At 39.8% G+C, this 15,458-nt stretch overlaps 1 protein-coding gene across 1 annotated transcript in view; it reads left to right on the top strand.

The window, feature by feature from the left end:
- Nucleotides 1-15,458, top strand: part of RAB31 (RAB31, member RAS oncogene family) — a 161,141-nt gene that overhangs the window by 81,427 nt on the left and 64,256 nt on the right. The window contains exons 3-5 of the mRNA XM_075533041.1: nucleotides 89-170; nucleotides 11,984-12,055; nucleotides 13,863-13,969. Coding sequence (XP_075389156.1) covers nucleotides 89-170; nucleotides 11,984-12,055; nucleotides 13,863-13,969 — 261 coding nt within the window. The remainder of the gene's footprint in view (nucleotides 1-88; nucleotides 171-11,983; nucleotides 12,056-13,862; nucleotides 13,970-15,458) is intronic.

Here is a 15,458-nt window from a genome sequence, read left to right on the forward strand (position 1 = left end):
GGACACAAAGTTAATCTGCTTGAGATGTGACTGTTAGTAATAATTATAAAGAGTAACTTGTAATTTGAATATGTTTACTCTTTTCCAGGGCGTCTTTTATGACTAAAACAGTTCCTTGTGGAAATGAACTTCATAAGTTCCTCATCTGGGATACTGCTGGTCAGGAACGGGTAAGTACACGCTGATGTTGGCATTCTAGAGAAAATATATAGCTTAATTTCTGAAGGTTTCTTTGCGTTAGACAAGCATATTGATTGCAAGGGGGCAGAACTGAACTTGAAATAATTTAAGCGGGAGAGGGACGGCAGAGAAGGGGGGGAAGGGAGACTCCGGATAGAGCAAGATATGACAAAATAACGATGTATAAATTACCAAGGGCTCATGAGGGAGGGGGAGCGGGGAGGGAGGGGATAAAAAGAGGACCTGATGCAAAGGGCTTAAGTGGAGAGCAAATGCTTTGAGAATGATTGGGGCAGGGAATATATGGATGTGCTTTATACAATTGATGTATGTATATGTATGGATTGTGATAAGAGTTGTATGAGTCCCTAATAAAAATGTAAAAAAAGAAAAAGGGAAAAAAAAGAAAAAATGATTAGGGCAAAGAATGTACAGATGTGCTTTATACAATTGATGTATGTATATGTATGGACTGTGATAAGAGTTGTATGAGCCCCTAATAAAACGTTTAAAACAACAACAACAAAAAAAGAAATAATTTAAGCAAAAAAGGGAATATATTCTCTAGCTATGTGAAAACCTAAGAGATTCCTATCTTAAGACAAGGCTGCGAAGTTGTCAGAATATATTTTCCTATCACCACTTCCATCCACCCACCCCCACCCCCTAGCCCCACTCTCTGTTCTGAGCTCTACGCAGCATTAAGTTCAAGAATATGTGCATGTGTGTGTGTGTGTGTGTGTGTGATGTTTATATATGTGTGTGTTCAGCTGTATAGAATTCAGGGATGGTTGGTGCTCTATATGGTGTACTGGGTACAGCAGGATGATCACACTTTTTCAGCATGCGAGCTACTTATAAAATGATTGAGTCAAAATGAGCTACCAATTACAAAAATGTAAAACATATATATTTATTTATTACATTTATTCATAAATTCATTGAGGATTCTTTATATGGACAATGTATGTTTATGGACAATGACAATGTATGTCATAACCGCATGAGTCCATATTGCACAACACAATGAACGATGTACATTTTTTGTCATGACCTAAGTTTACTCTGATGCCTTGCACTGAATGGAATGAGCCAGGGATGCACAGTGCAGACAGTAGCTGCTGACAGCTGCCTCAAGTACACTTCCAAATGAGCATGTCATGGTGGAACGGGACTTGCACTTAATGATCTTTATGTGGGAAAAAGGTGACGCATATTTTCTAATGTTTGGGTCCTTTCCCTCTGCGAGTAAGTTCCAGAACTGTTCATGCGCTCTGGACTTCAGCTGAATGTCGGCTTGTAGTGTCAGAATCTCCCATTCCGTATGAAAGTGATACGTTTTTCTCTTCTTACTTGGTCCAGCTTCCCACTCATTTAAATACCCCTTTTTACGTTTGAGAGAGAAAAACCAAAGTCTAAAAATTGGCGAAAACTTAGCTTGTCAGTTTTGCTGAAGTTAGCGTAGTTGTTTGCGCATGCGTTTGACACCTAAGATTGCATCTGATTGACTGTGTTGTGTATCAATTAAGTGACGGGATTGATGATAGGCTTACGTCTACTTTTTTAATGCCATGTGATCTACCCACACTACATTTGCGATCGACTGGTAGATGGTGATCCACGTATTGAGCACCCCTGGGGTACAGTAATACCTAAAGGTAGGGGCATCAGCCTTGTACTACATTACCTGGTAGGCCTTGTCTCCAAGGAAAATCTTGATTCTCTCGCTAGAAGAAAGGGAAATGAATACTGCATTACTAGAAACAAGAGATGATGTTCCCTTGATTATTTTTATTTGCTGAAAATAATTATGGAGAAGGTATTTATTTAAGAAGTTCTTGGCTACAGATTTTAAAAACTGAAGTAATGCTTACTAACACACTTGTGTCTGTAAAGTGTATTTTCATAATCAACGTGAGCGTCATCAGAATGGGAGAGCTGAATGAGATGAGGGGTGCGTGTCTAACAATGCCTTGTCTTTCCCCAGAGCTTCCAGTCTTACCAGAGCTTCTGTCAGAACTGATCGGTGTGGAATTGGTAGCCAGACTTCTCTTTCTCCCATGCAAGCTCCCTTTTAGAATTTCAACACTTCCTTCCTTGCCCCACCCTACTCCATTCATTTCCAGTTCCAGTCTGTCTAATTTTTCTTCAGTACTGTTTAATTCACTTAGTGATACTAGTTTCTTGTCTATCTCTCAAAAGAATCCAAGGGTCAGGGTAATTCAAAAATCAGCTCCTTCTAATGGATTTCCTTCTAAAATTCTTTAAATTTCTAGTGTTGGCATATTAAGGTATTTTAAAGCTTTTGTTAAAAAATTGGATAAATCGTCTGGACTACAAATTCTAACATTAGAATGTCTCCTATTTCCCTAGTAAATTGAAAGGCAAACTTTTTAACACATGAAGTCACTGCCTGGAACAGGTTTTTTACTGAATCTTCAAGCGATGTCTCATTGGACATGAGCAGACATGTACAAAGAAAAAAACTGTTTGAGTCATCTTGTTTAACGTATGTGTGGTAGTTCTTTTAAGGAGCTCCCGTGGCACGGGGCTGCTACTCCTGCAAAGCATTGGTCTTGGGAACCCATAGGAGCAGTTCTACCCTGCCCTATATGGTCACTAGGACTTGGCATCGACTCGGTGGCACTGAGTTTGCGTTCTACTATTTTTCCTTTTGTTTAAATTTAGGCAGAGAAATTTTCTTGTTCCTCTTTTTACTGATGGCCACAAAGGAGTTGCTTTTCAGCTACTTTTAAGAAGCAGAATGCTCAGACTTATCAACTGTATCATTATCTCACATTTCACATTCATAATAATAATAAAAACATATACAACAACTTTGTACACTCATGATGTGTGTCTGGTAGTAATGAATGATGAAGGTACAAAGTGAGTAATGCTGGTTGTGATTGTTAAGGTTATATGTTAGCTTGACCATTATTAGTGGTTTGGCAGTTATTTAAGGATAATTTGGCACATATAGTGACGATAGTCTTCTTCCATTTTGTCATCTAATTTGATTATTCTCTATTGTCACAATGCCAATTTTCTTATAATAACCTTGTTTTATTTATTTATTCTTTATTTTTAAAAATCGTTTTATTGGGGGCCGTTACAGCTCTTACCACAATCCATTCATCCATCCATTGTGTCAAGCACATTTGTACATATGTTGCCATCATTAAAACATTTTCTTTCTACTTGAACCCTTAGTATCAGCTCCTCATTTTTTTCTTCCCTCCCCTGCTTTCCCTCCCTCTTGAACCCTTGATAATTTATAATTATTTTTTTCATTTCTTACACCAACCACTACATCCCTTCACCCACTCTTCTGTTATTCGTTGCCTTGGTGGAGGGAGTTATTTGTTGATCATTGTGACCATTTTGCCCCTACCCTCCTGGTATCACTACTCTCATTATTGGCCCTGGGGGAGGTTATCTCTTCTGTATTTCCTGTGTGCAAGCTCTTACCTGTACCAGTGTACATCCTCTGGTCTAGCTAGATTTGTAAGGTAAATTGGGGCCATGATAGTGAAGGGAGCAAACATTAAAGAACTAAAGGAAAGTTGTACGTTTTGTTGGTCCTATATTGCACCCTGACTGGCTCATCTCTTCCTTGTGACCCTTCTGTAAGGGGATGTCCAGTTGTCTAGAGATGGACTTTGGGTCTCCACTACGCCCTCCCCCTCATTCACATTGACAGGATTTTTTGTTCTGGGTGGTTGATGCCTAATACCTGATCCCATCAGCACATTATAATCACACAGGCTGGTGTGCTTCTTCCATGTGGGCTTTGTTGCTTCTGAGCTAGATGGCCGTTTGTTTACCTTCAAGTCTTTAAGACTCCAGATGCTATATCTTTACATAGCCGGGCATCATCAGCTTTCTTCACATTTGTTTATGCACCCATTTTGTCGTCAGTGATTGTGTTGGGAAAGTGAGTGTCACAGAATGGCAGGGAATTAGAACAAACTGTTTTTGCATTGAGGTAGTTCTTGAGTAGAGGCCCAATATCCATCTGCTACCTTTATACTTAACATATAAATATATATGAATATAAACATATTCATATATATATATGAATAGATCTGTTGCCCTGTCATTATATATAAATATATTTATGCATGTACAACCTCGTTTTTAGAATCTACACATGTCAAGCGAGAGTGGTGCTATCAGTTTCACAAATAGCTAGCTTGCATTAGTATCACCAGTACGACTGACTAGTTTCTTGTATGCTGCGTTTTATTTACTATTCTGAGTATCTTACATGTTTTACACTACAAAATAGAGATCATTACAGCCAGTATTCAAGTTATAAACCATCTCCTTGAAGCTTATTATATGAAGACGTAGGAAAATAATTTGTAGACAAATGGACACTTGAAGTCCATGACCTTGAGACTAGAAGAAGCAGATGGTCCCTAACTATCATTACCAACTGCTCTGAACTGTATCACATTAGAAAGTCCTGGCTAGAGTGGGAGAAAAACATGCAACAAAACTCAGAATCATAAAGAGGATCAGGTTTTACCTGTCTGATAAAGACTGTTGGCATACTCAAAACTGCGGCCTTAATGAACTCACCACCAAGGCTCAATTTTCAACCAGACAATATGTAAATCAATAAGGGGAACAGTAACACTGTGGAGGTACACATACCTTGGAATAATCAATTCTTGAAAATCAAAGGGGTTGCATTTACCCAAGGGCAGAGTTCAGAAGTTAGGGAGCATGGAGGAACACTCCCTTCATTCTGGCAGGCAAAGCGAGATTAGGATCATCTGGAAGTTGATTCTCAATGCCTAGCTGAAACTCTTGGGGGTCTTCTTGGAAGATCAAGGGAATGATACAACCTTGGGGGAGTGCAGAATTAGGTGGACCTGTGTCTGCGAGAAAAGAAGCATGGGAGAGCTTGAGCATCTATCTCATACCTAGGTTCAAAGTGGTATCACCTGTCTGCTGATTGGTCATCACCCAAATAGAATCTGGGCTGTGTTACGCAGAGTTCTCTAGAAAAACAAAACCAAGACTAACACACACACACACATTTATACAGCACAAAGGAATATAACAGCTAGTTAGTCCACACAGCAGTACAGAGGGCTCAGTTCAACTCACTTCCCTGGAACAGTTAATATACTAGAAGTCCTTCAACTCATGAGGGCTGCCAGGTCTGCTCCAAGGTTAAGGAAGCAGGCAGCTGAGTCTTCCCTTCGGCATTGCAGGCAGAGATCGCCCACAGGCAGAAACTGCAGGGTGGGTCACCAACAGTCAGCAGCTCGGGAACTTAGTAAAGCAGGCCCTGATGGGATATTGAACTCAAGCAACGCGAGACAACAGGATCCAGCAGCTCGGGAACTTAGTAAAGCAGGCCCTGATGGGATATCGAACTCAAGCAATGCAAGACAACAAGATCCACCACCAGCCTCAAGCTCAGACAATGTATACACCAGGTGGCGAAGCAGATCTCGAAGGAATCTCAAGCTCCTGTGGGTTGGCTTGTCGCATGGGTAGTGTAGCCAATAGAGAACTAGCTAAAGCAGCCGCACGCTAGTCCAGTCATCAAAGAGCTAGAGAGAGAGAGGGGTGGGCCTTGATGAGCCATTTATCTGTTTGCCCTTCAATCAAAATGCAACCTGATAATTCCCACATGTTCCTATTGGCCAGGTTGGCGCAATAAACCTGCCGATCACAACCTACCCCTTGCTATCTTGGCAACTGTACACAATTCTTTAGCCATATATAATTTCCAGACATCATTGAAATCACACCTACACTTAACATCATACATCTATCATACATATAAATGAAAACACACAATTTAATTGCATCTGGTACATCGTACATGAACAAAGGAAAGATTCAATAAGCACTTATAAAGAAGATAAACTGACAGTCACAAACCTCGCTTTTGCAATTCATCACATTGTCATAACTGATAAGAAGAACTACAGGATCTCCTGGATTCCAGAAATACTCTTCTTTACCTCCATTATGTAGCATCAGTCCAATATCTCCTGATAATCAGGATCCATCACACCACTCAGTACAGTAACACTCTTCCTGACCTGTTGATCCAAAGGCATGAGGAACCCAAAGTGGCCAGGGGGCATTCTCAGCTGCCAGTTCAGTGGAACCAGTGCTGTGTTTCCAAGTAGAGTTCCTTCCTTTGGGATTAGGACCTCCAAGCCTAAGCAACACAGGGTTGCTGGGACAGGAAGCAAAAATGCTGCAAGCGGATCATTGTGCCACTCCAGCTTCCATCCCTTGGTTCCTGGACCCATGAATCCTGGCTGTTGGAGACACAGCACCGTATATTGGCCACTGGTTTAAAGCATATACAGCCTCCTGGAGAACATTTCCCCAGCCCTGCAAGTTGTTGCCACTTAGCTGTAAAGCCAGCTGCTTCAAGATGATGAGAAACATGATACGGCCAGTGGATTCCATGAGCATGGGCCCATTGCCACACTTCATTTGCTGTAAGGTGAGTTCCTTAATCTGAAGCAATGCTGTGTAGGATGCCATGCTGGTGGATAAAGCGTTCTGTAAGTCCACGAATGGTAGTTTTGGCAGAAGCATTGCATGCAGGGAAGGAAAATCCGTATCCAGAGTAGGTGTCTATTCCAGTAAGAACAAAACATTGCCCCTTCCATGACAGAAGTAGTCCTATGTAATCAATCTGCCACCAGCATGCTGGTTAATCTCCCCGAGGAATGGTCCCATATCTTGAACTCATTTTTGGCTTCTGCTGCTGGCAGATAAGGCACTAAAGCAGTGGCAGTGGCCAAGTCAGCCTTGGTGAGTGGAAGTCTATGTTGCTGTGCCCATGCATAACCTTCCTTCCTGCCATCGTGTCCACTTTGTTCATGCGCCCAATGGGCAGTGACAGGAGTGGCAGAGGGACAAATCTCCACAGTGCATGTCATCTTATCCACTTGATTGTTAAATCCTCCTCTTCAGAGGTAACCCTTTGATGAGCATCCCTCCTGGCTGAGCCGGGACTGGCACGTACGGTAAACTGGCTCCGTGCTCTGAGGTCCGGGTTGCGGGAGAGCCTCTCAAGGGCCTGGCTCTAGGGAGAGCCTCGGAGAGTCCTGCTTCTCTGGTGGTGTTCTGTGACCGTGGGCACGCAGTGAAACTTGATTCCAATTGTGAGAGAGGTGATGATAGTACATGGCCCACAGAGCCCTTGTGAGACTCTTGAGCTACTCTGCCATGCCTTATTGTAGACATCAATATGCATAGATGAATGACATGGGATCTGTAGATTGTGATTCTTGGCCCATTCAGAGAGGTCTATCCACATACCTCTTCCCCACACCAACTTGTCACCAATTTTGTTCCTTCCAATCCCTGACCATCCAGCTAAGCCATTAGCCACAGCCCATGAATCTGTATACAATCTCACATTTGGCTATTTCTCCTTCCAGGCAAATTGAACAGCCAGGTACACTGCTCAAAGCTTTGCCCATTGGGAGGATTTCCCTTCACCATTGTCCTTTGGGGAGATCTCAGAAAGGGGCTGTAGTGCTGCTGCTGTCCACTTACAAGTGGTACCCACATGCGTGTAGAGCCACCAGTAAACCAAGCATTGGTTTTCCATTCTTCAGTTACCTTATCATAAGGCACTCCCCAGGAAGTCCTTGGTGCAGACTGGGAGAAGGAAGATACTGTGACAGGAGTGGAGACTGTGAGCACTTGGGCCACTTCTTCATGCAGCTTACTTGTACCTTCAGGCCCTTTTCCAGCCTGATCTCGAATATTACCATTTTCATTTAACAATGGAGTGTTGCTGTGCATGTCCAATTTCATGACTGTGGGCCAGACAATAAATACCCAGGTCACTATGGGCAGCTCAGCCCTCATGGTAAGGCGTTCAGTCTCCACTAAGGCCCAGTAACAGCCCAACAGCCGTTTTCCAAAAGGGAAGTCGTTGTCTACAGAGGATGGCCACACTTTACTCCAAAATCCCAAGGGTCTGTGCTGTGATTCACCAAAAGGGGACTGCCAAACTCCACACTGCACCTCTATGACTGACATCTCTAGCACCATTTGCTCAGCTGGATCATATGATCCCATTGGCAAAGCAGCTTACACAGCAGCTTGAACCTGTTGCAGTCTTTTCTTGTTCTGGGCCCCACTCAAAATTGGGGGCCTTTCGTGTCACTTGATAAATAGGCAGAAGTAGAACACCCAAATGAGGGATAAGTTGCCACCAAACTCCCAAGAGGCTCTCCTGTTTAGTTGTTTGGGGGTGGGGCAGATGCAATAGCTTATTTTTAATTTTAGTAGGAATGTCTCAATGTGCTCCACACCACTGAACCTCTAGAAATTTTACTGAGGTGGAGGGTGCCTGAATCTTCATTGGGTTGATTTCCCCACCTCTTGCACACAGATGTACCAATTAATCTAGAGTCTTTGACGCATCCTCCTTAGTGGGTCCAATCAGCATAATGCCATCCATATAATGGACTATTATGACATTTTGCAGAAGAGACTGGCAATCAAGGTCCCTTCGAACTAAATTATTGCACAGGGCAGAAGAGTTGATGTACCCCTGGGGGAGTGTTGTGAAAGTGTACTGTTGCCCCTGCCAGTACTCCATTGTGTGTATATACCAGAGTTTTTAAATCTTTTCATCTATTGACGGAAATTTAGACTGTTTCCAATTCTTTGTGATGCGTAATCCCTATGCTAAGGCTTTGAGCGTTGTCCCAATTTTTTCATTGATGATTCTGATAGTTTTGAGTTTTCCTACAAGGTCTGTGATCCACCTTGAATTTGTCCTTGTGTATGAGGTGAGGTAAGAGTCATGCTTCATTGTTCTGCAGATTGATAATCTAGTTTTTCCAGCACCATTTGCTAAAAACAGCATCTACTTCCCATTTGGTGTTTTTTGTTTATTTTAACTAGGACAAGTTATATGTATTCCATATGCAAAGCAGGGATGTTTCATAAATGCATTTCTCCTTTTGAGCAAGAATTCTGATTTTGCTTTCTATGTCTAAGGAGTGGGTTGACATAGAGTCTATCAAATGATTCCTAATAATCCTAATAGACCCTTAGTGTCAGGCTGTCAGTGACTATGGATATCCATGTGGTGAGAGACAGTACACTCCTTATGGCCCATTGATATATTCTATCCTGTAAAGTCTTAATTTTAGAACTTCATATCATTCTAAGCATCCACAGTCCTTTTCCTTTTTCAAAGAGGCTGCAGGGTGATTCTTCTTCAAGATCAAGGAAACTAGAGAGTGGCAATAGGGCCTGCACCCCCTCTCACTGCTCTGAAGCCCTACGTCACATTCTTCAGTGTTATAAAAGGGGAACCTCGGTGACAGGTGTGTTCACAGCTACCAAATGTGATCATTGTAATTTGACAAGGACTTACACTTACACAATGACAAATACTTTGTGAGAAATAAAGATGGCTGACTCTGAGTTCTCTTATGAGCCAGGAAAGCTACTGGATTCTCCCTTGTTCCCTCTCTTAAACCAGATGTGTTGATTCCAATAGCATCCCTATAGGACAGAGTAGAAATGCCCTGTAGAATTTCAAAGGCTGTCATGTTTATGGACTACCATTCATGTGTCACTTTGTCATACTCTGATGTCTTGGGTGTTACTGTGATTCTAGAATCTAAACTACTGATATTTCAAATGCCAGTGGTGTCACCCGTAGTGGTAGAGTTTCAGCACATCTTTCAGACTAAGACAGACTAGGCAGAAGGACCTGTCAATCTCCTTCTTTACTAATGGTCAGGGAAAACCCTATGAATAGCAGAGAAACTTTGATGATATAGGAAGATGATTAGGAATACATTCAGAATACTGTAGGGGTAGGGCTACTTTCTGGAAATAGAAACAACCGTATGATATGGATAGAGTTAAGCTTCCCAGGGCCTTCATTTACTGATGTAGCATGACTCAAATGTGAAGAAGCAGCTGAAAATATCCCTAAATAATCAAAACATACAATTATGATATATGAATATAGGAAAATCTGAAGTCATCAGAAATAAGATAGACTGCATAAATATTGATGTCTTAAGCATTGATGAGCTGAAATGGGCTGATGGCAATTTTGAACTGGATAAATACATTGTTTTATTATGCCAGGAATGATCAATTTAAGAGGAATGACATCACATTATTGGTCAAAACAAATGTAGCAGCATCTCCTGAAGTAGGACTCTGTCAGTGATAGAATAATATCCATACAACTATAATGAAGGCTGTTCATTGCTTCAATGGAGAAAGACGAAGCTGATTGCTCACATAAAGATTTACAGCCCTGGAAACCTGATATTGGACCCAAAAGAGTCAGAATCAACTTGATGGCAGTGAGTGAATATAAGGAAGGCCAACTATTATGAGTATTATTCAAATTTACACATAAATCAGTAATGCTAAAGGTAAAGAAATTGAATATTTTTACCAACTTCTGCAGAAATTGATCAGGCATGCCATCACTATGCATTAATTATTGCTAGTAATTGGAATGCAAAAGCTGATGAAGGAATCTGACCTCCTCCACTACATAAGTGGGAAGGAGAATATAATGTCACATCAACCCAAGATCAATTTCTATGAAGCAAAGGCAGACATAGCTCCACCCTCCACTCTGCTTTCCCTATTCTAACACTAACCATTCTTCCCAAGGGACTCTTCTTCCCTGCTAGGTTTGATAATCCATTGTAGTGGCCACACAGAACTCACAGGCAATACTCATGATTGTAAGAGTCAAATGGAGATGTTAACAGGTTACATTACAAATCAGGATCAGAAAACATTAAAGAGATAGTTATTTTGCCTGCAACATTCTTATTTTTCTCAGCCCTGCTAGTAGACTCTCTCTCTGGTCCTAGGCCTCTCAGCTCCTTAGCATCTACTCTGCTTGGGCAAATGCTATACAGTTTCTCCCTCTAACCCCACCCCCACCCCCCCCCAAAGTCTCTCCCTTGAGTGGATTTTGACTCATGGTGATCCTAAAGGACAGAATAGAACTGCCCCAGTGGGTTTCTAAAACTATAACTCTTTATGGGAGTGGAAAGTCTCATCTTTCACCCAGAGTAGCTGGTGTTCTTGAACTGCTGACCTTTGCCATTATCAGCCCAATGTGTAACCTAGTATGCTACCAGGACTCCTTACATAGTTCCTCCTGTGCTGCTAAATGCTTCAAAGGCATCTCACCCTCCTGCCTGAAGGCACGCAGCTTTACGTGTTCCCTGGCTTGGAAGCCTGAAGCTCTGTCTCATGCAGCCATTGTTGCCATAGCTGCTGCCTCCAGCGCTTCTCCATGCAGAAATGTCAGAGGTGCACTACTCTCGTGGTCTTCATTCTTGGTGGCTGTTGGAATTCTCCATTTCTGCTTCTAAAGTGGTTCACCTTATAGTCCGCAGAATGCCAAAACTGACTAATAATCCCTTTTTCTCAGGCCCTCCTGCGATTACCTGGTAGGAATTACAAAAACTATGGATAGAGGATCCACACCAAGTAATTACACTTCACCTCAGCTGGAGACAGTGAAGGATAGGTACTTGGAAATAGAGCTTTGGCAACAGAAATGATACCAGAGACTTTTAATAGAATTTGGAAACACCAATGATTTATTTATTTCAAATATCTATTTTCAACAACATGAATTGTGATTACAATAGGGGAATAGAGAGGTCTTTAAAAATGATATGGATTAAAATGTGTGTATTTAATTTGGGATTGTAGGAAATATGTTCACTTTGTCCTAATACTCATCATTATTCTTTTTTTTTGTTTGTTTCATCATTATTCTTATAAACAGTTTCATTCATTGGCTCCCATGTACTATCGAGGATCTGCTGCGGCTGTTATTGTATATGATATTACCAAACAGGTAAGAGTGCTTCTTTAGAATTAAGATTTTTTAAAAAAGAATTAAGATACTATTTATGGTGATTCTGTATTAGAAAGTACCACAGCAGAGACTTCAGTGCTGAGTCTTTCTTCCCAGTGGTCTGTAGTGAGATCTCAGGGGATAGTGAACACTATATAGTTTATCTCACCTATTTATAATGCAGCATCTCGAAGGAAATGCTAAAGTAAATAATAATGATTTTTTAAATGACTATTTGTGAAGTCAAGGTCATATCTGCTAGTACTCAGGAATGCCAGCTTTTTAGGAAAAAGAAAATTAATTTTAATTTCTGTATGTATAGGAATACAATATTTATTCTCTATTGGTATTCAATCATTCTACTTAAAAGCCAAGGATATGTTTATGTGTACATATATAAATATGATTGTATTTGTGTGTAAATTATATGAATATATTTTTAGGTTATCACATTCTGGCTCTAGAATGGTGGTTCTCAACTTCCTAATGCCGCTACCCTTTAATGCAGTTCCTGGTGACCCCCAACCATAAAATTATTTTCTTTTTTTTTTTGTATTTTATTTTATTTTATTAAAAAACATTTTATTAGGGGCTCATACAACTCTTATCACAATCCATACATATACATACATCAATTGTATAAAACACATCTGTACATTCTTTGCCCTAATCATTTTCTTTTTTTTTTAAATTTTAACAATTTATTAGGGGCTCATACAATTCTTATCACAGTTCATACATATACATACATCAATTGTATAAAGCACATCTGTACAGTCCCTGCCCTAATCATTTTTTTCTCCTCTTTTCTTTTTTTACATTTTATTAGGGACCCATACAACTCTTATCACCATCCATACATATACATACATCAATTGTATAAAGCACATCCATACATTCCCTGCCCCAATCATTCTCAAAGCATTTGCTCTCCATTGCTACTTCACAACTGTTATGAACTATAATGAATTTTGTTACTGTTATGAACTGTAATGTAAATATCTGATATGTGGGATGTATTTTCATTGTTACAAATTGAACAGAATTAAAGCATAGTAATTATATATATATATAATTGTAGATTGTGACATATATATGTTTTCCAATAGTCTTAGGCTACCCCTGTGAAAGAGTGTTTTGACCCCCAAAGGGGTTGTGACCCACAGGTTGAGAACCGCTGCTCTAGAAAATCTATTAACGAAAAACCACAGTTGTTTGCTCACATTTTCTCCCCCACTCATGCAGATTGAATTCCTTTTTTAGCTTGGGCTTACTAATTCCATGGGTAAGATCATTAATTTAGTGACCTATTACTATTCGTGTATTTTCTTTCCTGAAAACAAGAACATTTTCTTAGTCCTATTATCTTTATGCCTGTGGACTGAAGACTATAATTTTAAATTTTATCTATAAGAGAAAACTAGTAATATGATTATCTTCACTTTCTCAAGTTGTGCCATTAGAAAAGGAAACAAGTGTGACTTAGGTGTTTTGTGGAACAATGGTGCTTGTCTGTTAACTGAAAGGTTGGCAGTTCAAATTCACCAAGGTTGGCAGTTCTGCTTCAGTAAGGGTTGCAGCCTTAGAATCATTACGGGGCACTTCTACTCCACCCCTTGGGGTCACTATGAGTCGCAATCAACTCAGCAGAAACAGGTGGGCATGTATAACTTAGCTAAGGCTTACATGTATGGTAAGATAGTGGAGTTTGCTAATCCAAACAAATCTCCTGACAATATCTTTCTCCACCGCATTATACTGACTGTTCGTAATAATATACTGACTGGTATTTACACTTTTGATTTAGGATTCATTTCATACCTTGAAGAAATGGGTGAAGGAACTAAAGGAACATGGTCCTGAAAACATTGTAATGGCTATTGCTGGAAACAAGTGTGATCTCTCAGACATTAGGTATGGTGCCTTTTTAACTTTTGTGTGTGTGTTTATTCATCCCTGAAGTCTATGTACAAAATGTTATTTTGCTTGTGTTGTTAATCTCTTTTCATTGTAGTTATTTAATATATAATTATTTGGGCTAGTCAACATGGCATTTATTTAACCAAAATAAAATTTAGGAGAAATGAAAATTTTCATGAATATTAAAGTGAAATTATAACAGACTTATAGACTAGTTTGCTTTATTGTTTTTATTGTTACCAGTTCCATAGTTATTATATTGCTACTATTCATCATTTTAATAATGAGTAGGAGATTTATAAAACTTTCCATAAGGTCCCTGTCTATTTTAATTCTAGACTTTAACTTCAAAATATGGTCAAGAATTTATAATCTCACTCTTTTGTTTTAAGATCTGAATCTGAGAGCAGTGTCCCATTTTATATGGACACCTCGGCTTTCTCCCAGAGACTTTGGATTGTTGAACTTCCTTTCAGAGAAAGATTTGTAAGGAGTCCACATAGACTAGAGATTTGATGATAGCTTTATCTGGTCTGATAAGCTAGCTCTCTTACTACATAAATGTTAGAAAAAAGAAAATAATGATTTTTGTCTTGTCTTCTCCCCCCCCCCCCCCCCGAGTAATTTAATTTTACTGTCAGGAATTACAATAGTTGATATGATAGCTACATTATGCTTCAGGTTTTGCTAATCCAAATGTGATTAAGCCACAGTTAAATAGACAAATTGGATCTTTTTTTTTTTTTTCGTTTTTTACATTTTATTAGGGGCTCATACAACTCTTATCACAATCCACACATATACATACATCAATTGTATAAAGCACATCTTACCCTAATCACTCTCAAAGCATTTGCTCTCCACTTAAGCCCTCCGCATCAGGTCCTCTTTTTTTTTTCCCTTCCCTCCCCGCTCCCCCCCAAATTGGATCTTAACATGGCATTTGATAATGTTCTATTTCTTTTTTTTATTTAAAAAAAATTTTAGTCATTTTATTGGGCGCTCATTCAACTCTTGTCACAATCCATACATACATCCACTGTGATGTTGTTCTATTTTTTTGGGATTTCAAAAGCTTTATATCAAATTGCATTATATTGGTTTATAATAGTAGCTATAAATGCCTTAGCATTATTTGTTTTTCTGGGAGATGGAAGAATCTTAATTTTTTTATTTTGTTAATCCTTTTTTGGGAGTTTTTATGGATATCATAATATTTTATAGTTCAATTGCATCAAGCATTATTGTACAATTGCTTCCACAATCAGTTTCAAAACATTTTCTTTCATCTTGAACTTCTTGATATCAGCTCTACTTTATTCCCTCTACTCCCACTTTACCCCCCAGGAACCTTTATTTACTTTTTGCACCTGTGCCGTTTCTTACATATCCAATCATTCACATACAATTCTGTTGTTCTACCCCGCCAAGTGGGGTTATACAGTCACCAGTGCAATCAGCTCCCTATTAATCCCTCCCTCCC

The sequence above is a fragment of the Tenrec ecaudatus genome, chromosome 15 (genome assembly GCF_050624435.1).
Source record: "Tenrec ecaudatus isolate mTenEca1 chromosome 15, mTenEca1.hap1, whole genome shotgun sequence".
Taxonomy (NCBI): Eukaryota; Metazoa; Chordata; class Mammalia; order Afrosoricida; family Tenrecidae; genus Tenrec; species Tenrec ecaudatus.